Source organism: Callorhinchus milii, unplaced genomic scaffold, assembly GCF_018977255.1.
Source record: "Callorhinchus milii isolate IMCB2004 unplaced genomic scaffold, IMCB_Cmil_1.0 Scaffold1, whole genome shotgun sequence".
NCBI lineage: Eukaryota > Metazoa > Chordata > Chondrichthyes > Chimaeriformes > Callorhinchidae > Callorhinchus > Callorhinchus milii.
Window position 1 is genome coordinate 58278073 of NW_024704742.1, and position 23802 is coordinate 58301874.

The window sequence follows — 23802 nt, forward strand, 5'->3', positions numbered from 1 at the left end:
GCAGAACTCTCCAAACTCAATGACACTAAATAGAGTGATCTGGTTTAATGAATATTCTGTTCTAACATACAAGTTGGTTAATGAAGAATGGATTGACCATTTCAAGTTTTTATTCTTACAGTGTTAAGAACAGCCCTGCATGCAACAATTATGGCACATTAAAATATATAGCAATTTTAGTGTTAGCAAATGTCAGTGCAAGATTACTAGTACCATCTGAGAACAGACTAATACTGCTCAGCTAAATCACTGCAATATAGTGAAATCCTGATAATCTATCCAGTTTATTAAGTGACAACTACTGGAAACTGTAGTGTATAAGTATGCACATTTCTGTATGGACATCATGAACGTCTTGTATGTAAAAGGCAACTTGATGTATAAATGAGGGGGAAACGAATAGAGGGCGTACAGAGATGAAGATTAGGATGGGTGGAGAATTATAGAATCATAGAATCGCACAGTACAAAAAGCAGCAATTCGGCCCATCAAGTCTGTGTCAGTGAATGTGTCTGTGAATGTATTTTTGTAGGAAAATATAGCAGCCAATTTTCACACAGCAATCAATATTCCACAAGTAGCCACGAAGAATAAAAACTGTTTCTGAGCTGTATCTATGTAATTGGACAAGGTGGAGATTTGACTTGATGAAGTGATCGAGAGGTCAAATAGCCTCCTGATATTTACTCTACAGGTTAAATGGGAAAAATAGGCATTGGACAAGGTACCAGAGGGCTGAGTTTGATCATGGATCAATGCTCCAGCATGAGGCATCTCACTCAGGAGAGAGGGAAGAAAATTATAGAGAAAAAAATTACTTCAACCTTGGACTCAGCCTGTGATTTGAGTTTTCAAATATCTAGAATGTGCTACTATTGGAAATGAATTCAGTCAATGGGAAGCAGTTGGCTATGTAAGGAACAACCTGTCTACAGGAGTGGTGGCCAACCCAGGTGACGCTGAGCCATCAAGAAGGATCCTCCTGAACATTTGGACTAGTCTGGGTAAGTCTGTATTCAATCGATACTGTATTTCTAGCTTTTTCTTGATTGAATATTTCTTGATTTATGCCATAAATCAAGAAATATTGAATCCATCAACTGTTCTTCATCCATAATACTGTAGGCCAACAAAATACATTTTCTTGATTGAATATTTCTTGATTTATGGCATAAATCAAAAAATATTCAATCAAGAAAATTTATTTTGTTGGCCGACTGTATTATCGATGATGGACAGTTGCATGGTGCTGCAATCCTGCTGATTAACATCACCAAAATATAAGGTTGGGAGATGGCCTGATAGAGGTCCTTAAAATCATGGGGGGGTTTCGATAGAGTTAATCAGGAGGAATTATTTCTATCAATTGATGATTTAAGATAGTTATCAAGCTGGGAGGTTAGGATAATGTTATGTCATGCAGAATGTATAAAAACATCAGCAATAGCACTACACATTTATAGTAGCAAATTAAGGAATAAGATAAAGCATTTTACTGGCCCTGCAGTCAAACATCAGCCTAAAAGAACAAGCATCATCTTAATCCTGCTCATTAAAAGTAACCTCCTTTCCCACAGGCTGTGCAGCTCCCCATTTCCAGTTGTTTTGTTTCTTGTATCACATTGTCTATTTTGCATTCCATTTCATTTATCAGGAAAGTCCTTTGACAGTTAGTTCTTGTTTCTACCCGAGAAAGGTCACAAAGCAACAATAAGCATTTACATAGCTTCCTTCTCATGGGGTAGCGTCTCGGAGAAGAAGCTTGACAGAAGTGTACTGTCACTGATGCCATCTCACTCTCTGGTCTCAGTGTACTTAAAGTGTTGAGATATTTGAAATTCCTGTGGTTTCAATATTGAGTAGTGGCCAGAATGTTGTTGAATTGCTTTCTCATGTGATTTTTTGATGGACGTTTCTTACTAGCAGATACGTGCAGTGACGGTATGCCTCTACCATTATCATTGCTGCCAGTCTGGTAACTAAGTCAAGTTCAGGAGTTCAGGCAACACGATGCTCCTGCAAAGTCAACTTGAGAATTTTTATATAGGCCTATTTGAATGTCCTTCTCTGTTTCAGCTTTTATTGTAAGATTGAGCCCAGTGATTTCTCCATTGCCATTTAACAAGAATAAAAACATCTTGGTTTACTTGTGGAATACTGGTTTAAATCATATTGAGTTAGGATACGGCAAAGATCAGACTGATTTAGAATTTGGCTTAAATCAATCTGAGTTCATCCTTTGGTGAAGTTTGTTAAAGAGAAAATGTCTATAAAATATGATGGAAATGCATATTCAGTTCCAACTCAAGTTCTGTCCTCTTTAGCAGCTACTTATAAATTCTTTCTCAACCTAAAGGTAAGATTTTTGGATGTTAAGTCTGGAACTTTATCTTTCCCAAAGCCTGAAGCGTTGTGAGGTGGCTCCTCAAAATACTATCTGAAAAATGACAAGTCTCTGCAGTTTTTTGTAGAGATCAGAACATCTTTTATTGAAGCAGTGGAAATGTAAACATTTTTAATTCCCTTTTGATTCTGTTTATTTGTTGTATAATAAATATGCTTTTTAAAAATGTCATGCAGAAGCTACTCACTTCGCCTGTGATATCCGTTTGAGAGCCAGCATCCAGACACTGCCTGGAGATGGAGAATTGGGAATTGGATGTTTTGGACTGTAACTCTGACTCCAAGGTTCCCACACTTCGACTGGAATGGAATCGATCTTTGAGTTTGGCCAGGCTCTGAAAGGAAACAAAACAATATTAAATTAATAAATAATCAAACAAACAAATAAACGAATATTCCCTACAGATCTGTATTGATATAGAGCCTTATCATGTCTCAAAGTCTCAAAGTTTCTTCAACATGTCTTTGCAGGATTTTAATGCAGTGTAGTGGCTGTATATTTGTAGGCAAACACAGCAGCCAATTTGCACACCTCACTGTATACTTTCCAGAACACTGTACTGTACAGTCCAGAAGGTTAACCATCCAACAGGATGGAAGGTAGCATTGCGCTAAAGGATATGTATGCTGTAATTTGTTTTGGAAATGTATTTTTACTGTAAGTATACAATCTAGCATTCACTCCCTTCTTCCAGCTACTCCCACTTCCTTCCATCCTATTTCTGGGTACATCTAGTGACAGACACTGTAACCGGTTTATCATCTGTGTCACTGCCACGAGCTGTCTGCAAAACAAGGGCCAAGCTGCAGGTGGGGGGGAATGTGCAGACTCCACAGTATACTCGAATCCCAAATGGTGGATAATAGGATTCAGAGGCAGGCAGGAGGCCAGATTGTATATGTGCACTGCTGCAGGGAAGAGCAAGGTGCCATCACTGGAATATCTGTTCCAATTTCATTCATTATTTTGACTGTTTCAAGGTCACAAGCTCATACAGATAAACCGAACTTGGCAAGTCAAACTCAACCATTTTCAGTCCATGTCATAGACAATTTGAACTGCATTAGTATAGAAAGTTTTATTTCGGGTACATTTAATTGATGTGTTTTGCCAAGTGCAGTTGGACTGTGAAAATGAAAGTCAGAGTGAGGCTCTTCTCTTAAAGGCCAGGATCACCGAATCAGGGATTTTTTTTTGAGAATACTATGTTCCCTTAAATTGTGAGGAATGAATTCTAAAAGAATGCTGAAAGCTAACCAGCAATTTAACAACAGGCTGCTACAAAAATTATAATAATAATATTCCTTGCATTTAATGTAGCGCCTTATCAAGTCTTCGAGATGTCTCAAAGCGCTTCACAGAACATACTGTAAAGTGAATTGACTGTATATTTTGTGGGCGAAACCCGGCAGCCAATTGTGCACAGCAGTGTCCCACAAACAGTCGTGGATTAAGTGACCAATGTTTAAAAGAACATTTTTATAGGGATTATTACCCCCGGAAAAGCGATCCGCCAATCAAACCCAGTTTCTCGCTTACGAGGTGAGTGCTCTAACCACTGAGCTACTGGATTCCGGATCTACTCAAATTGGCCATTGTGATATTTACTCTAAGGAGACAGCCTTTCAATGAATTTTTTCATACTTTAGATTGAATTTTTGTAAACACTAAGAAGCCGTTGAATCAGTAAATGTTGGATGTTATCTAAGAGTTGCCAACACTGTATTGTGGAGGCACACAGTACAGAAAGCAGTGGAGGAAGAAACCAGACTAAATCAAATCACATCCACTGTGCCCCTTTGCACACAAGGAGGCCGAATATGCAGGTGCTGGTTTACATACTGTGTTAACTTTAAATTCACAGATGAATTTCCCTCTTTTAGGGTGGACATTGTAGCAGTACAAACTCTCTCTCACCTGCAATCACAGTGCACATAACATAGGGCAAATTTCCATTCTTTATTTATAATGGCCAAGCCCATTGTGTTTTGGGATCAAATAGTTAATTAACACTAGCAAAGAGCACATTTTAGATAAATAATGATAATAATAATAATCCTTGCATTTGATATAGGGCTATTCATGTCTTCTAGATCTCATGATGCAATGCCAATTTCAAAAAACAGCCACTATTGCCACTAAATGGAAGCACTTTATGACAATAATGACTTAATTCAGCATTTACATTTAAACCGGGAAGATAGAAATTTGAGTTGCCAAAGCAGCTGTTTTCTTAAACCTCATGGCGAATAATGGACATGTGGGAGTAATTTCCAAGAAATAACCTCATCAAAGGTTTCAGATAACATCATAAAAGGGCATGGTAAAGCCCAAGCAGTTTATAGCTGCCCTTTGAAACCTGAAATTACTCACAAATAGCTGTTATTTTTTATATAACAGATATCTCCAGATTCCCAAATAGATTTTAGAAAAAGGGCAGAAAATATACAAATCGTTGTTAAGATGTGGAATGCCTTGTTGGGTGCGGTGGTCAAAGCAGGATCCATATTAGGTTCCAAGAGAAAACTAGATAGATAATAATATATAAATAATAATCTTTGCATTTGATATAGCACCTCATTGGTTATCAAGATGTCTCAAAGTGCTTCACAGAATATACTGTAAAATGGATTAATTGTGTATTTTGTGGATATCTGAAAAGGAATAATTTACACAGATTTGGGGAAAGAGCAGGAATTAGAACTGAATGGATTGCTCTTTCAAAGAGACAGCACCGAGATGAGCCGAATGTTCTTCTGTGCTATAAATTTTAATGGTTCTATAACAAAGTTTCTTGACAGTTTTGTTCTATTTTCATTCTCAGAAGATTAGTACAAACCACAAAATTGACTCAAGACCATATTCTCATAGGCAGGGCAATGTGATCAGAGTAGACTTGTCAAATGGCAACTTCTAAATCAGGGTATATTATATGAATATCAATGCAATGTAATACAAATTGACATTTAAATATCGCACCTTTCATGTTAGGGGGCGCAACCCAAGGCACTTAACAATACTGGTTATTGTTAAGCGTCTTAGACCCATGTTTAGACCATGCTTTCAGTCACCTTTCTCCTCCCCAACCCCTCAGTTCCCACCCTCAACGGACACCTGAGCTAGGGTGGCAGAGGGGTTGGGGAGGGGAAAGATTACTGAAAGCACAGTCAAAAGGAAGGTCTTAATCGGACCTTGAATGAGGCAAGGGAGGGAGAGAACTCCAGGCTAGAGTTCCTGAGAGTGGGAGCAGATAAAATAAAAGCCCAACTGCTAATGATGGGGCAGATAGAGCAAAAGACATGAAGCAGGCACTTGCTAAAGAGCAATAAATTGAGATGCCATCTGGCGTGGAGGGTGCTATATAAATCCAAGTTGTTGTTGTTATAAGTTTATCCAAAAGAAAAGTGATTGTGAGGAAAGCAAACACACAGGTACCTGCATTAGATCTTGCTTCTCTTTCTCCCCAGAAGTAATAGCCTTTTTGATCGTTTTCAGCTCAGTCAAGATGGCTTTAGCCTCCTTTAGTTCATAACCGTTCTGGACTCCAGACATCTTCCGGTCAATTCTACAAGGAAAAATTTAATTGATTGAATTGTAGAAAAGTTTAATTGAATCAAACCTAGGTCTCTCGCTTGCGAGGAGAGTGCTCTAACCACTGAGCTACAGAACTTCACAATTGTATTGTAAAGGACACTCCTTTGAGGAGCTGCAAAAGTTTCCAGTCCCAATAAAAATTTATATAACAAAAATGATTCTTGCATTCAATATAGCACCTATTTTGCTTTTCTTCAGCTGGATTTCTGACACGTGCGGAAACCCATTCGTATCAGCAATGCCTCCCAAACTGCCACTAAATGAATGAACAATTTATCTGGAGGATTATTCACCAGGACACTGGGAGAAACTGCCTTCTCTATTTGAATAATGCCATGGGATCTTTAATATCCACCTGAACAGGCAGATAACATCTCGGTTTTACATATCCAAACGATGTCACTTCCGATAGTGCATATTCCCTCAACTTGGCACTGGAGTGTCAGCCTAGACTGTGAGTTCATTCCAACCTTTAGACCTGGAAGGGCACAAGGAGGAAATCAGGGGGTCGGGGGAGTGGGGGGAATAGGCCTTGAAATTTCTCAGAGCCAACTATTTCAGGGCTGAGCAAAACAGCAAGCTTCCAATTAGAGCAAAGATGGCCTTGTCAAAGCCCCGCTTTGGGTATTTGTAGCAAGAAGTCAGCGGATGCCAATCTGAGGAGTCTTTGTGTTTCACTACTGCACAAATATATCTGTTTGTAGTAAATTCAACAACATAAGGTAATAATACAAAAATCCAGCCTTTCCATCAGAATATTGTTTTGTTGTGGTATTTTGTTAATAATTACCCAAACATATTTTGGATTCCTATCCAAACTGCAGGTAAACACACCATACCTAACAATACTTCAATGTTAAACTGATATAATCAAAACAATCTTCTTGGCTAAACTTTAACCAGTTTATAAGTAACCTTATTAATCATATTACAGTATTTTGGTTTTAATTTTGATTTGCTCTGAGACTTGGCAGCTTCACTGGCATTATCCACAAGCCTTTATAAATTTGAACCTCAGCCTCACTTGCTATCTGTATGTGGGTGCTTTTATTAGGCAAACACAATACAGTCAAATTTACATTCTATACCACTTTTCACATCAGGAGGACATCTCAAAGAGCATATGGTGGTTGAAAAGTGACCAAATCAGTTCCATTTTGTATGAGTGTGCCATAAATTTAAAATTGGATTGAAAAATGTAATTTAGAATAATATTTTTAGATGCATCAAGAGAGCAGAACAAGAGGACGCAGACTTTGGGTCCCAAAGGGCAATTTCAGGACAATCACCAGGAAGTACTTCTTTACCCAGAGGATAAGTAATGACAGGAATAGGTTATCAGGAAGAGTAGTTAAGACCAGATCGCTAGACTTACTTAAAAAAACATTTGGATGCTGTGATGGAAGGATGGTAGGGTGAGTATCTGGGAGAGTTGAGATGAAATGGCACATCTCAAAATGTACCTCTTTAACCACATTTTCAGTTATCTTTCCTCTCCCACCTCCCCTGTATTCCACACCCAACTCAGCAGACCACCCAGCTTTGTCAGGCACTTTGAGACATCCTCTTGACATGAAAGATGCTATATACATGTGTATTGTATTGTAAATGGGCCGAATGGCCCATTTACAATACAATACATCTGAACCCTCTTCATCTGAACCCTCCTTGTGATCATCTGGTTAATTGCCCAGAATAAGCTTGGAGGGTCTACTTTTGGTCAGTGCAAGGCTCACGTGGGCAATAATAACCCACTGCTAGTTACCAAAATTGGTGAACTGTGTATTTTCTAGACAACATATATGAAACATTTGTGGGCGAAACGCGGCAGCCAATTGTGCACAGCAGTGTCCCACAAATAGTCATGGATTGAGTGACCAAATTATTATTTATTTTTAAGGGATTATTACTCCCAGAAAAGTGGTCTGCCAATCGACTAACAACCGGGTTCTACTTACTGCTAGGAAAACAGAGGCGTGTAGAGTAAGGAAACTTGGCCAACGTTTCTCCCTGCCGGGAATCAAACCCAAGTCCTCTCGCTTGCGAGGTCAGTGTTCTAACCCAAAGCTACAGGACTCCATATTAATATATAATAATAATATTATATATTAACATAAATACATTATATATTTACTACCGGTGACACAAAAGTTTGTTACACCCATTTTGATGTTTTAAATCAAAATTTAAATTAACCTCATACTTAGCGCAATGGCTTTAAGATGTGAGAAACTTACTCCTGTAGGGTTTCAAACCCTTGCTCTTTGTACAACAGCTCTTGTTTCATCTGGGAAAGCTCCCTCTTCAGTTTGTTGACCTGGTGAGGAACGGACAGAAAAAGAAAACAAAAATTAAACACAACCCTGGAGAAGGAGCAGGTGAAATGGGACCACGTGATAAGCCCTTTTCCCCCCCACTCTGTCATAAAAGGGAGGCTGCACTGTTATGGGAGCAATAAGGAAAACAGCTCCTCCTCACATTCTCTGCAAGAGGGAGCAATCTAAGGCATGCTTCATATTCCCAAATGCTCTCTCATATTCACAACTAATTCAGCCACAACCTCACTTCTTTCATTCAAAGTATATACAACCCTGCCAGCAAAGTAAAAGTGCATGTTGTACCATGTAAACGGATCCCCAACACTAGTGCGTGTTACATTCTTGAAAACATTTTTTAGCAAACATTTTAAAAATTACATTTTAGAGAATGATTTCTCATTCACTTCTTTGTTACCTCTTGCCTAGACTTTGCAAACACACTACTCACTGGTCTGTTGAGCTCCAGCATCCATAAACTCCAGCTAATCTAAAACTCCGACACTCACATCCTTACCCACAACCAGCTCCACACACACAGACACATCATCCAGTCCTCACCAGTCTTCCTGGGTCTCAATGGATTGATTTCATGATTCAGACTTTGACCAAACACCTCCCTCTCTCTGATCTTCCCCTACCTCACACCTCTGCTTGCCCATTTCACTTAGCTAACTCGGGCTTGCTGCTTACCTGCCCCCTCTCTGCCACCATTGGTGGCCAAGCTTTCAGGTACTATGCTCCCAACCTATGGAACTCTGTGCCCATAACCCTCTGTCTCATCTCTTCTGTATCTGTCTGTAAGTTTCGCCTTAAAACCCACTGCTGCGATCGCGCCTATGGTCACCTCTCTCTCCCCCTTCTCCCTTGCTTGGCGTCAAACACAATCTTTGTAAAGAGCTCTGAGATGTCCTATTTGAAGGGTGCTATATAAATGCAAGTTGTTGTTACTGAAAGCATTTTGCAACAAGATATTAGATGGTGGTTCGACATAAAATATAATATTGCAAAATTGTATGAAAATGTTTCCACCACCTTAGCATGGGTTGGGTGGGGCGGAGGGAAGTCTGGCATATAGTAACTGTCCTGCTTTGATCCTATCTCTGTACAAACCCCTCTCACAGGTGAATGCTACACATGAACTTCAACTTGACATTTTTCCTGTGAGTACTCAATCTTTCGAGGGAACAAATGGAACCTCTTGGAGGCTCCATGGAGTGTCTCAGGTTCCTGGAAGTCAAGGAGCTAAATGCATCACTGATCGAAAAACCAAGGTTCTTAATTGCTACTTAGAAATCTTTGAGTCAAATCCCTTCAGAAAAATAATCTTTGTTAGCATGGTTGTTCTTACCCTGACTTTTGTGGTGGATATTTCTGCCTTGAGGATATCAGGGTCATATTTAGTACTTGATGAAGATCCTGAGAACACTGCAAGAAATGAACAATGAATATCAATCTATGTTATACTATGGATAAATCTGCCCTCCTTTTCCTTTTTTTAAAAAAAAATTGCTCCCATTGGCATATGCTTCCCTCTGGGATCCTGCCGAAGTAGGCAGTGTTCATGCATGAGCCTTGGTAATGCGTTTCCCCAGCTCACTCGACAATGGAGGACCAGGCCTAACCTCTCCTCATCCAGGTGCCCCACAAGCTTTCTACCAGTAGAAGGTGCTGTAGAGGGACTAGAACAGGAACCCCTGGCTTGTTTTCTCCTCCCTAACCCTGGGAATGTCAGATGACGATTCAGCTTCCCATGCAACCCTGGCTGTGTAGGTGGCATAAATATTGTGGAATTCACAGTTTAGTTTAGACATTCTTAAATATGGTGATGGGTTTTTGTGTGTATCAGACACCCAGCTGACCAATGTTTTTTCAACAACTGAGAATTAAGAGTGAACGGGAATTCCTGTGCTCTGGCTGATGACAGCAGATCATTAGTGATTTGTTTCGGTCTGTACTGTACTTAGTGTCCTTCATTATAACAAAGCTCTCACTGAGCTCACCCTTCTCTATTTTCGCTCCCAAAGCAGAGTGAGTGATGTGTTTTTGTTTCAGGAGAGAAAGATATAATAGACCTGTCATTGGGAGTGGTGTTAATCAGCATGTATTACCCAGCAATAGGCAGCATACCAAAACATTTTCAACATTTTTTTCCTCTCTCCATCCGCACGGAATGATGCATCATCTTCAGGAATGTATCTCAGGAATTTTATTATTGACCAGACATCTACAAAGTTTGTTTACATGGACTATGTGAGAAAGCAGGAACTGCTGGAAGTTTGAGTAAAGCAAACATCTTACCTAAGTTTCCTGGTAAGGAATGAGGACACCAAGCTAACCTTCCTAGGGAGGAGGGGGAAGACTTCAATTGTAACATCCCTGGTGCTGCTGTTATTTGAGATCAGATAACCTTGGACCATCTTGGTCTGTGTGGCTCAGTTAATCTCTGTATATATTTCACCCACAAAATATAGAGTCAATACATTTCACAGTATATTCTGTGAAGTGCTTTGAGACATTCCAATGATGTGATAAGGCGCTATATCAAATGCAAGGATTACTATTAGCTGAATTATCAGGAGACGTATTTTGTAGTGAAAGGTCTTGCTAGTTATGAACTAAGAAATGTGGGCAACACATTTTACAAGTTGGCAGTAATTCGGTAATATATGGAAGTGTGCCATACTATCAAATGTCTATGGAAAACAGCATGTCTCTCTGGAAACTTCTATAGTACAGTGTTGAGCAGAGCTGGGTTTAAGTACTGAATAAAACTTCTGATGAATGTAACTTTGTTGAGGTTCATATATATTTAAAAAGTTCTTCTCTTACAAAACGAGAAATAGAATCAACACCTGAATTCTGTGAAACCCAAGTCAGTCTCTAGCTCAGGAGGTTACACTTGGGATTGATTATTGTTGTTGTAAGACCATCTTGTACAAGTGTCAAACAACCGACTAATCCCAGGAGACACCGAGCATGTCCAAATGTGTGGTTTCTCTCTTTCTTCACCCTGTATTCTTTGACATATTACATAATCTTCATCAAAGAGAGCTGCAGCCCAGAGCTGTCCTGCCAAACTAATTCAAATAGATTTATGTAAAAATGTCTAATATGAATTTATCTAGATCTGTCTTGTATAGATTTGTCAGCAAGAGAAAATAAAATAAATTAAATTTTTATAGCATGCAATTGGAAGGCTGTAATTGGGCTGTGGGGAACATGGAATTTGTATGTTTTCTAGATACCTGCCAAAAAATTACTTCAAAGGTAAAATGTTAAAATGTTAAATAGCTGTTCTGGTGACCAGGGATCAAATTCTCTAGGTTCACAACTTTTAAACAAAGATGACTGTGAGAAACCTGAGGGAGAAATCATTTTCCTGAAGTCCTGGGGGTATTCAATCCCAAATCTGTCTTTAAGGGCAGTTTTCAGTCGATAAAATGCTTCTCACATATCACTGGTGATGATGAATAAATATTTTTAGGAATACTGCAATTTTGCCCCGTACAGTTTCAGACTACTTTCTTGCACTTTAAGTAACACAGACACTCAGTTAGCAGCTTCATTTGAAAATTTAAAACTGGAAACATATACAAGCACAGAATAAATAGCACCAAAAGGAATCAACCAAGAACTATCACAGTTATTAACTCACATGGATAATAGTTAGATGTCTACTGAGTTCTCAGTCCACTACCAACTGTCTGCTGGTCACCATTTATCTTACAGTACTTACAACTTGTGCGGGAGCTGGACTTGTCCTTCCAAACATCATTCAAGCGCATGTACTCATCAATGGCTAGAGCCAGTCGCTGCTCTTTCACTTGGTACAGTTCTTTCTGAGTGCTGAGGGCATCCTGGGCCACCATCAGATAGTCTTTCAGCATTCTCTCCTGCTCCTTCCTCCATTGTGCCCGTGGGTCCTCTAACTGTGTAGTTTCTGAAATGTAAAGTTGTCATTCCATCATATCAGTCTGAGCGAGAGTACAAATGATTCAAGACACAGCACCTTGAAGAGCAACCGCCTGCATTATGGTCACTTCATGAAGTCAGACTGAGCGGTTATGGGTTTAACAAGGTGTCACAGAATCAGTTATTTACAGCACAGAAGGAGGCCATTTGGCCCATTGAGTCTGCACCGGCTCTCAGAGCAAGATGTTCATTCAATCCCACTGCCCTGCCTTATTATTATAGTTCTTGAAGCTTCTTTATTTCATATTCCTGTTTACTTTCCTCTTGAAACCTTACTTGTGCAGGGCATTCCACATCTTAACAACTATCCGAATGAAAAAACATGGGTCGTTCTCTTAGCTAAAATTATGATTTGCATACCTTATTAATTCAAAAAGAACAACTTGCATTGATATCGTGCCCTTCATGTATAGCAACATCTCAGATCACTTTACAGTGCTGGACACTGAGCATTGAGGATGGGGAAGAGGAGTGAGGTGACTCTAGGTAATGGTCAAAGAGGCAGATGTTTAGGCAGGTTTTTGAAGATCTGGCTCCAAAGTGACATGCTCGCCAATCAGAATCAAGTCGATCCTCTGTGACAATCTCGGTAATCCGGTTCCTGAGCCAGGCAGATCTGTAGTACTCCAAGGCACTCCTGATGACAAACCAACAAGCTTGTTCCATCCGCAGGACTTGGAAGAGCAGACCGATCTCAGGGAACAGGGATTCTTCCCACACATCACTTCTTAACCCTAAAAGCCTAATAGGTAGGGTGGTCCTCGTTGGACAAGCAATAGGAAGCTTGCCAGACCATACTCATAATGTCAATCTACACAGTTTTATCTAACTCCAGCAATACTCACTGCAGAATCCCCCAAGTTTGGGCTCTTCCTAACCTGTGCTTAACTTAGGTAGCATTAATTAATTAACATAAATTATTTCCTATTCCTTCCTATTTCCAAGCTATGGTTAGACTCCAGCAGTATTCCAACGCACACTCTGGGGTCCCCAAGACTTGCCTCTCGCTAACCTGCACCTAATACTTTCCAGAATTAGGTAAGAAGAATGCATCCCTCCAGGGCGAAAATTCACATTCCATTCCAACAATTTATCTCTGGGATCTCCATGTGTAGGTGGGATACATGAAAATCTCATCTTGGTTTGGATACTGTTAAGCATGGTGATGGGATTCTGCATGTGTCAGACACCCCACTGACCAGAAACAATTTTTCCTATTTGGGGAGCTCTATCATCTTTATGAAGTGTTTGAGCTGTTCACGTGCAAATTGTTGTGATCAATGCACCATGCAGATTACAAAGCAAAAATAATCTTTGAATTTGATACAGTGCCTAATCACATCTTCGAGATGTCTCAAAGTGCTTCACATAATATACTGTAAAGTGAACTGACTGTATATTTTGTGGGCGAAACACAGCAGCCAATTGCGCACAGCAGTGTCCCACAAACAGTCATGGATTGAATGACCAAATCATTATTTTTTTTAAAAATTGGGGGGAATTGGGTTCCTACTTACTGCTAGGTAAACAGAGGTGTGTGGAGTAAGGAAACTTGCCAAACGTTTCACCCTGCCGGGAATCAAACCCAGGTCCTCTCGCTTGCGAGGCGAGTGCTCTAATCACTAAGCTACAGGATTCCAAAGCAAGATGATATGTCTAGTAGCAGGACTGCAAGCATCTTTTTTAAAGACCGATTCATTATTTATAATCCCAATCCTAGACTCTGGAAAACTGAATGCCTTATTAGAATCCACAGCAAGCTTCCAGCCTCAAGCTCAGAAGGGAGAAAATAAACAGACAGTTTGATTTTACTCCTCTAAACCGAGTGGTGCAGAACAATTTGCCTAAGGAGTCAGATAGTATCAACAGTTACAAGAAGAAGCCAGAAATAGAGAAGGGCATCTGGGGGCTATGTGGTATACAGACAGATGGTACAGTATTTTAAAATTGGAATCTTCAAAATATACTGTAATGGTCTTTTCCTGTCTTGAACATTCCAACGTTGCTCTATATACTCTCCTGATGTCAATTCTTGTCCTGGAGTACAGACAATATTAAGAAGAGGCAGAAGGTTTTTGCTCTGAAATCAGACGGGAATAAATATTTCCCAGTTCTGACTGTTTTTGTAAATTAACAATCAACATGAATTTGTAGTGTATGTTCAGGCAGATTTTCCTCGGACTGAGCTACTCATTAAAAATCACTTGTTATTAATTTTTCAAAAGTATAGTCCATAAGAGCACAAACTTATCGCAAATGGAGGTAGACTGCAGTACTTTTTATCACATTGAATGTGTTGGGGAGGATCAACTCCAATATCTTTCTCTGAATTTAAACTTGGATTAAGGCCTGATACCAGTTTGTAGGATGCCATCGTGAACTCTAGCCCTGTGTCCTCTCCCACACCATCTTTGCTCAGATACATTAGCTCCCCATCTACATCAAATTCCAGATCCTAGTTCTCAAGTTAAAATCCCTTTACAGACCTCACGCCACCCTTCCTCCTGTCTTCGACTACCAAAATACACTTTTACTTGAGGTTAAAGACTCTATATCAAATGCAATAATCATTATTTTATTATTATCTTCAAAACCCACTTTGCGACCAAGCTTTTTGATGTCATTTTCAGTCATTTTCCACCACTCCTCAGCTTCCCTCCCCCATTACAAGCTCCCAGTATGAGATTTCCTTCCAAAATAAAAAGGGTTATATAATTGTAAATTGTAAGTTATTGCACCTGCTTTTGAAAGTTTGTTTGTCTCTAAACGACATAGTCTCTACATTTGGAGTCCTGTGGCTCAGTGGTTAGAGCACTCGCTTTGCAAGTGAGAGACCTGAGTTCAATTCCAGGCAGAGGGCGAAACCTTGGGCAAGTTTCCTTACTCCACACAGAGCCTAATAATAATCCCTCCAAAACCCAAAACAATAATAAAATTGGTCATTTTCAATCTACGACTGTTTGTGGGACATTGCTGTGCGCAATTGGCTGCCGCGTTTGCCCACAAATATACAGTCAATTCACTTTACAGTGTACTCTGTGAAGCGCTTTGGGACGTCCTCCCGACGTGAAAAGCGCTATACCAAATGCAAGGATTATTATTTATTATTACACTTTACAGTATATCCTGTTAAGTGCTTTGGGATGCCCCTGCTAACTGAAAGACGCTACATGAAAGGCAAGAATTATTATTACTACATACTAAAAATCCAGTATCCCACTAAACAGCAATCAGAATGCAATGCAATGGCTAAGAAATTTGCAGCAGATATGGACAGAGCAGTTTTAGCCATTCCATGTTCCTTTTAAACATTTAATGGACTTTGAAATGTATTTGGCGTTGAACAACAGCACAATTACATTTGTATAGCACCTTTCACTTTGGGAGTACGTCCCAAGATGCTGGACAATAAGTGTTTTGGACCCAAGCTGGGGGTCAGGATCGGGAAGTGTGGAGGGCGTGTGGGGAAAGAGGGCTACCGAACGCACGATCGAAGAGGAGGGTGTTGAGATGGGTCTTGATGGAGGCAATGGAGGGGTGAGGCGGAGGGACTGCGGATTGGAGTTCCAGACGGTGGGGGCAGAGTGACAGAAGATCCGTCCGCTAATGGTGAAGATTTGTGGAGTCCTGTAGCTTAGTGGTTAGAGCACTCGCCTCACAAGCGAGAGGACCTGGGTTGGTTTGATTCCCAGGCAGGGTGAAACATAGGGCAAGTTTCCTTACTCCACATGCCTCTGTTTACCAGCAGGAAGTAAAAACACAGTTGTTAAAGTCGATTGGCGGGTGTAAGAATCCCTTTAAAAGTTTATTTTTAAAAAATTATTTGGTCACTCATGATTGTTTGTGGGACACCAATGTGCAATCGCCTGCCAGATTTTGCCCACAAAATATCATCAACTCACTTTACAGTAAGTATAGTCTGTGAAGCGCTTTCAGAATTCTCAAAGACAAGGATTATTATTATTAAGATTGCTCCATCATCTTTGTCCACAGCACAATAATCCTACAAGCACAGTGTGATTAAAATCTGTAAACAATGCACTTACAGATTGCATTTTACAGCTGTATTAAATCTCTTCACTGAAAGATCCAACCCACTAGTGTCAGCCTAAACTGACTGTAGGTAATTGCTGTCAAGTGTAGTGACTACGAATTTACAACAAACACTTCAATCAATTTCTACTAAATATCCCACAAATACTGAATGGCCAATTGATCTGCAGAATTGTTGGCCAGGACACCAGGAGATATTCCCTTCTATTTTTGGAAAGCATCTTGATGGGATCTTTAGTGTATAACTCAATAAAAATATTGCATTTAATATAGCGCCTTATCATGTCTTCAAGACATTGTCACAGAATGTACTGTAAAGTGAATTGACACTATTTTGTGAGCGAAACGAGTGCGGCCAATTGCTCATAGTAGTGTCCCACAAAGTCGTGGATTGAGTGACCAAATTATTATGTATTTTTTTTGAGGGATTATTACCTCCAGAAAGCAATCTGCCAATCAACGAACAATCGGGTTCCAACTAAGTAAACAGAGGCATTTGGAGTAAGGAAACTTGCCTAAGGTTTCGCCCCGCACGAACCCGGGTCCTTTCGCTTTCAAGACAAGTGCTCTAACCAGTACTTCACAGGACTACAATTAGTTGCACTCTCGTCCTCTGAGTCAGAAGATTGTGGGTTCAAGCCCCATGCTGGGACTTTATGAGCTCATAGTCTAGGTAGAAACTCCAATGCAGTTCAGGGGAGTGCTTCATTGTCAGAAGTACAATCCTTCGCAGACATCAAATGGAGGACCTCTCTGCTAGTGGATGCTAAAGATCCCATGCCACTATGGAATATAAAAGGGAGTTTGCTTACTTGTTTCATGGCCTTTTGTGGATCATTGCTGTGCATAAATTGCTGCATTGGATTAAAGTCACTACATTTTAAAACTAAATCATGTGAGGTGCTTTGAGCTGTTTTGACTATGTGATAATACCCCATATTAAATGCAAGGATTATAGTAACACTGTAGAATTGTAGCTCCCTCCTATAAGGAATCTATGCTGATTGCTATTGGCCTGTGTTAGGTGGAATGTTGCACCACAGGAAAAATCTCAGCAATCCCCACCACAGCACACTCCCATTGTTTGCACTGGATCGTGACAGGGACACAATGACAGCTTGAAATGAAAGGTATGTATTCTCTAGACTTCATACTTTACTCATAGCTTAGGGCATGGGCACAGCCCGTACATCTAAGATTCCCAAATTATAATGGACATTTTGTTTGCCAGCTCCACTGAAGGGAACTGAATGCTCCTCCAGTCCCCAGTGTTGGCTCCGTCACTATGTATTTGATACTTTTCAACTTAAGGCAATTTTGGCAAGTGTTTTGCACAAAGGGTGACCCTTTGTCAGGGTTCAAATTAAATTCCATAAATATTTAAGCAATGCATACATTATGAGCAACAATGAACAATTAGTCCTACCGCAGGCAGCTATCAATGCAAATAACTTCCTTACTACAATATTTCATGAATTCTTTATCTTTATGGTTGTTTGTGTTTGGCACTATTTCTTAAAGGTAAAATAATCCAAAGAACCTTTAAAAGTAGAGGCAAGAGAAGACAGTGTATCCTTAAGTCACAGTAAGAAACAGAACAACCAGCCAAGGGATTCAATGAGTTACTGCAGTGTTTGATCCTAAACTACTTAACATGGAATAGCACACATGCTGAGAAGAGAAGCTTCCCGATAATGCTGCCATGGTAATGCTAGCAAAAGATTTTTATCCAAATATTTTAATCAAATTCTTATTAAAAACAATTCTTTATGAGATCTGGGACCGAATCCAACCTAAACTGATAGGATTAAGGTGGACATTTTGTGGTATTAGTGAAAATTGCCATCATTGATTGTTGTCAAGAAGACTTGAGTATGCAATCGAGCTGTTTTTGCCCTGTACCTTACATCAGGTTTGGGGCTGAGCACCTCCCTCCCTTCCTGACTCACTCCCCCCATGACTCCTAAAAACTGTTTTCTCCCTTAGTCATTTCAAGATTTTTTTTAAAAGCCATATCACAAATGGCTAATTTTCAAAAACACTTTTATAAAGAAAAACTTTTCAGATTATTTTTAGGCCACTAGATGATAATAATAATAATCTTTGCTTTTGATATAGCACCTTATTTCATCTTTGAGACGTCTCAAAGCGCTTCACATAAGATACTGTAAAGTGAATTGACTGCATATTTTATGGGTGAAACACGGCAGACAATTGCACATGGCAGTGTCCCACGAACGGTCGTGGATAGTGACCAAATTAAATATTTATTTATTTTTTGAAGGGATTATTATCCCTGTAAAAGCGATCCGCCAATTGACTAACAACCGGGTTTCTACTTACGTCTAGGTAAACAGAGGCGTGTGGAGTAAGGAAACTTGCCCAACGTTTTGTGCTGCTCGGGAATTGAACCCAGGTCCTCTCGCTTGCGAGGTGAGTACTCTAACCACAAACCTACAGGAGTCCACAAGAGAGGTTCAGATGAAGAAGGCCCTCCAACCCAATTGATCTCATTCTTCCAGAACACCTACTAAACCATCATGTGGAGTCCTGCAGCTTAGTGGTTAGAGCACTCACCTCACAAGCAAGGGGACCTGGGATGGTAATCCTACCTGTTTTTTTTTTGCTGGTCAAAAAAGTACCAAAGACTGCTGTACTATTGCAATAATAATAATTCTTACATTTGATGTAGCACCTTTCATGTTAAGAGGACGTTCATTTTGTAGAAAATGTTAATTATCACAAACTTCAATGGTCCAGGTTCTCTGATTTCAGCTATGGTACATTACAATTAGCCACAATAGGGAGAGCGGAGGGAAAATTCACCCTTTCTGACTGACTACTGCTCAAAGGTGTATATCTCACAAGACACAAGAAAGATTCGGATGAAGAAACTATTATGTCAGGAGCATAAGATCTACTACAACTGCATCTTAACAGTTCAGGATAAATCAGAAAACCAGTAGGTTCCCACATCACCTCACCTGCTGAGGAAATAGCCTCATAGACAGCTTCATCTGACAGCATGTAATAATAGGGTTGTAATCAAAGTATCAGTACTTGGAATATATAGTGTAGAGTTCTGGAGTCTGTACAGTAGTGACAGCCTAGCACTGGAGAGGGTACAATGAATGGATGCATTACAATGACTGGTTTGGATGGCTGGGTTAAGAAGACAGACTGCAGAAACAGGAAATATTTACATTGGAGAAAGGAGAATTGGGACAGATCCTGTCAGGTATAGACCAGCTCAAGTCCAAAACCTTATTAATATGGGCAAGAGATGTACACAACGAGTTATTGTCTCAAATGTAGAAAGAGAAGAAATGTGAATGGGCAGTTTAGTTTTAACTACTGAACACAGCAAGTGGTTTAATATGCAAAGGAGTTTATCCAGGGAGGTGACAGAGGGTCAGTTTTCAAAAGGGAATTGGTTAGCTTGTTATAGTGAGGAGAACATAAGGTATGTGAGATAGCAAAAGATGCAATTTGAAACTGAGATTGTACATTTCTATTTCATTTCTTTAATCTATGCGTCTGCTGAAGTCTAAATAGAGTTAGCTATCACCCTCTGAACCAGGCGACAGGATCATGTGTTTTAGGTTCTGAAAATCTATTTCCTGCTGGTAACTCTGCACAATTTCTCCAAGCTGTTCTGTGCTCCAGCAATCACCAGGGATACCAAGATAGTTCTCTCCAGATAGCACTGCTTCATCACCTAATATCTTTAATAGCAACTCACTCCATGTGGCCTGACTTAACTCCCAACGTCCAAAACAATCCACCACTGTGTTGGGGTGAACGTTTTCACTGCCTGCGCTAGCTATTCTTGTGCTTTCTCTGGTCAATTAAAGCCAAATATGGCACAGATCTGTGCTGTGGGACAAGAATTAGATAGTTGCATAGAGTAATAGGGCACAAAACAGGCAATTTGGTCCAACTGGTCTATGCAGGTGCTTGATTTCAAGATCCTCATCCTCACCTACAAGGCCATTCACGGCCTTGCTCCCTCCTACCTCTCTGACCTACTATCCCCCTACCTACCTGCCCGTACCCTCCGTTCCTCTGGCTCCAGTCTGCTCCACGTCCCCCGCCCCAATCGCCCTACCATCGGTGGTCGGGCCTTCAGCCTCTCAGCCCCCAGGCTCTGGAACTCCATCCCCCAGTGCCTTCGCCGCTTCCTCCCTTTCCTCCTTCAAGGCCGGTCTCAAAACCTTTCTCTTTGACCGAGCCTTCAGCTCCCCTCTCGACTCTCTTCCCCTCCTCGCTCCCTCCCTTCCCTCCCCTTACCCTGACCATTTCCCCCCTCCTCGCTCCCTCCCTTCCCTCCCCTCACCCTGACCATTTCCCCCCTGCTCGGGTCATGACCCAACTGTGCAGCGCCTTGGGACGTCCTCCTGACGTGAAAGGCGCTTTATAAATGGAATCTTGTTGTTGTTGTTGTATGCTGAGTCCACATTATGCTTCTCCCTCATGTATGCATTGTGTTTTCTCTTAAATATATTGATGTGTTTTACTTCCAGCAGTGAAGTGAGTTTCCCAATCTCCCTAACCTCTAGGTGAAGAAGTTCCTCCTAGATCCACTACAAACTATCTTATATTTATCCCCTTTAGTTTTGGAGTCAACACCACCTTATTGAATCTTTTCATCATTTTAAACACTTCTATCAGTTCCTCTTTCAATCATCTCATCTCTAGAGAGAAAAGCTGCCAAGCTGTTCAATCTTTCTTGATTTAGACTGAAGCAAGAGTTAATCAAAAACTGCCACAAAATCAACTCACATGGGACATTCCCTGCTGTCAGAGGAAACTTTCATTCTATCAGTTTAGATTGGAATTTAATCCTGAGGATAGAAATTCCATGTGGGTCAAGATTTACACTAATTTCTTAGCATTTGAGAATGTCCAAAATTTGACAGATGCTGCAATTCAGTTTTAAAAATAAACTTACAGAATCCCTCTTCAAAATTGAGGCTGTATGTAAGAATTTGCCAAATTCTAGACACTGAACTCCTAACAAAATCCAATAAGTAAAGAGCCAGATGGAATTCCTTTCCTCTCCCTGTTCCCCCCCCCCCCATCACAAGGTCTCAGAGATGTAAGACAATATCGTGAACCTAAGTCTCTCACATGGTCTTGTTCTCAACATCTGAAAAAAAATGGGAAGGGAGGGTTTTGGTCAGCCAAGTATCTGGCAAACATGGAAACCTATCACCATGCTTAAGATTATCCAAATTAGACTGAAAGTTCCACATATATATGCCACCTACACTTAGAAATGTCCCTGTGTGTGGAATAGAACGCACACTCTCTCCACAGAGAGATACACTCTGCTTACCTATTTTTGGAGAGTATGAGGGCTCAGTTTAGCTAGCCAAGGCTTGGGAACCCCAGCTGTAGTACTGCTGGAGTCTAACCAGCGAGAACTGCGTACCTTGCAATTGAGAGCACTGACAAGATTTCAGCTTCTTGCCCAGATAGGTGGGTAGTGGGAACCAAGGGGGGAAATTCTGTGCTCCTCGGAGAACACTCACCCCATCAGTTTGGATAGGAATTGAATCCAGGGATAAAAATTCCAACTGGGTTGAGATTTACACTAATTTTTTACATTTCAAAATGTCAAAAATTTGATAGATGCTGAAATTCAGTCTTAGAAATAAGCTTACAGAAAACTCCCTTCAAAATTAAGTCTGTGTTTAAGAATTTGCCCAATTATGTACACTAAAATCCTAAGAGTCCTGGAGTCCAATAGCATAGTACTTATGAGCACACGTTTCACAAGCAAGACTACCTGGGTTCGATTCTCAGGCAGGGCAAAACCTCAGGCAAGTTTCCTTACTCCACACGCCTCTGTTTACCTAGCAGTAAGTAGGAACCTGGTTATTAGTCGATTGGGAAATTGCTTTTTTTGAAAGGTAATAATCTCTTCAAAAAATAATAATAATAAATTAGTCACTCTATCCATGACTGTGTCTGGGGCACTGCTGTGCGCAATTCGCTGCCGTGTTTCGCCCATAAAATACACAGTCAATCCACTTCACAATATATTCTGTGAACACTTTGAGACATCTCAACGACACAATAAGGCTCTATATCAAATGCAATAATTATTATTATTTTAAGAAAATCCTGTAAGTAAAGAGCCAGATGGAATTTCTTCCTTCTCCCTGTCCCTCTTCCTTTGGAAATAGTGACCAAACAACCACCAAAGAATGCAATTCTCATTTATGACTTCCCAGCCAAAGAAAACAAAAAAGAGCAGAGGATCAGCATTCATGCAAAGTTTTTGCAGGTTGGTTTGAATAATATCCAAATAAGTGGAGAGTGCAATATTTCCAAATCTGATTACAAATGACTACATATTAGACTCCAATACGTAAATATTAAATACAACAGTATTTAATTGTCAATGGAAAGAAAAGGTGTCCAGAATGTCAATAGATTGAATTATACACATTTAATCATTTAAAGATTTAAGTGATGTTGTGCAACAAACCTCAATAGAGTCTCTGGATGTGTTCTGATTTATAGACCAGTGAGAAAAAATGTCACAAATTAAAACTCAAATGTGTTTCCATGTTTAAGTACTGCTTTAGTCACCACAATGCCTGGAAGGTGAAGGATTGATTTCCAAACTAGGAGACCATGGATCAAATCACCATCCGGTGAGTGTGGATGGATATGAACCTTCAGAAACTAATAGGAGGGAAGAGGGATAGGCGGGGGAGGGGGAAGGTTGCAGAAGTACTCTGAAAAACAATGAAGAGATTTAGCAAACTGTACTGTGATCAGCATTCTTTTCAGGTGGATTAAAACATCCATTATTCTCTTGACATCTGGTATGTTACACTTGACCTGCCTTTGAACCTTCTCAAAGGCAGCTCACCTCCCAGTGACTCAAACACATAGAATTCTTTCTAACAATGGTTCAGACTCCACCTTGCAAGTCTTTCAGGCAGTCAAAACAGGAAGACTGCTTTTGTATGGAAAACAAGAAAAAATTGACATTACTACCACACAATGAGACTATTGTATGACCCAATAATGCACTTTGGTGACTTAACAACCTCAGTTTCCAAAATAAAACAGGTTAATCTGTACGTGGTCTGTTTATACCGCATTCTTGTGGATTTTATGAACCATGCACTATTGTTTAACAGAAAGACCACATAGAGAACATCACCTTATACCCATTCACTTACCCACTTTGTTAGTGGCGCAGCTCCAAGGTCAGTGGCAAAGTGGCAGAGAAGTAAGGTTGGTGATGTTCCTGGTGGTGCATACCATTGATAAAAGTGGTCTAACTCCAACAACAACAACAAATTATATTTATAGATGTCCCAAGGTGCTGAACAGTCAAGGATTTGCAGTTTTCCACTACACTGAATGCTCCTCTTTGAGTGTAGTGGAAAACTGAATTGAATCTGTTCCCAATTGTACAAAATACAACTGATGTTAAGG

The 23802-nt window shown here is 40.2% G+C and overlaps 1 protein-coding gene across 1 annotated transcript in view; it reads right to left on the minus strand.

Moving 5' to 3' along the window:
- LOC103187408 (protein WWC2) overlaps positions 1–23802 on the minus strand; it is a 66946-nt gene that overhangs the window by 32431 nt on the left and 10713 nt on the right. The window contains exons 3-7 of the mRNA XM_007906896.2: positions 12053–12256; positions 9665–9741; positions 8236–8315; positions 5840–5969; positions 2592–2738 (exon numbers count right to left, since the gene is read on the minus strand). Of these exons, the coding sequence (XP_007905087.2) occupies positions 2592–2738; positions 5840–5969; positions 8236–8315; positions 9665–9741; positions 12053–12256 (638 nt within the window). The remainder of the gene's footprint in view (positions 1–2591; positions 2739–5839; positions 5970–8235; positions 8316–9664; positions 9742–12052; positions 12257–23802) is intronic.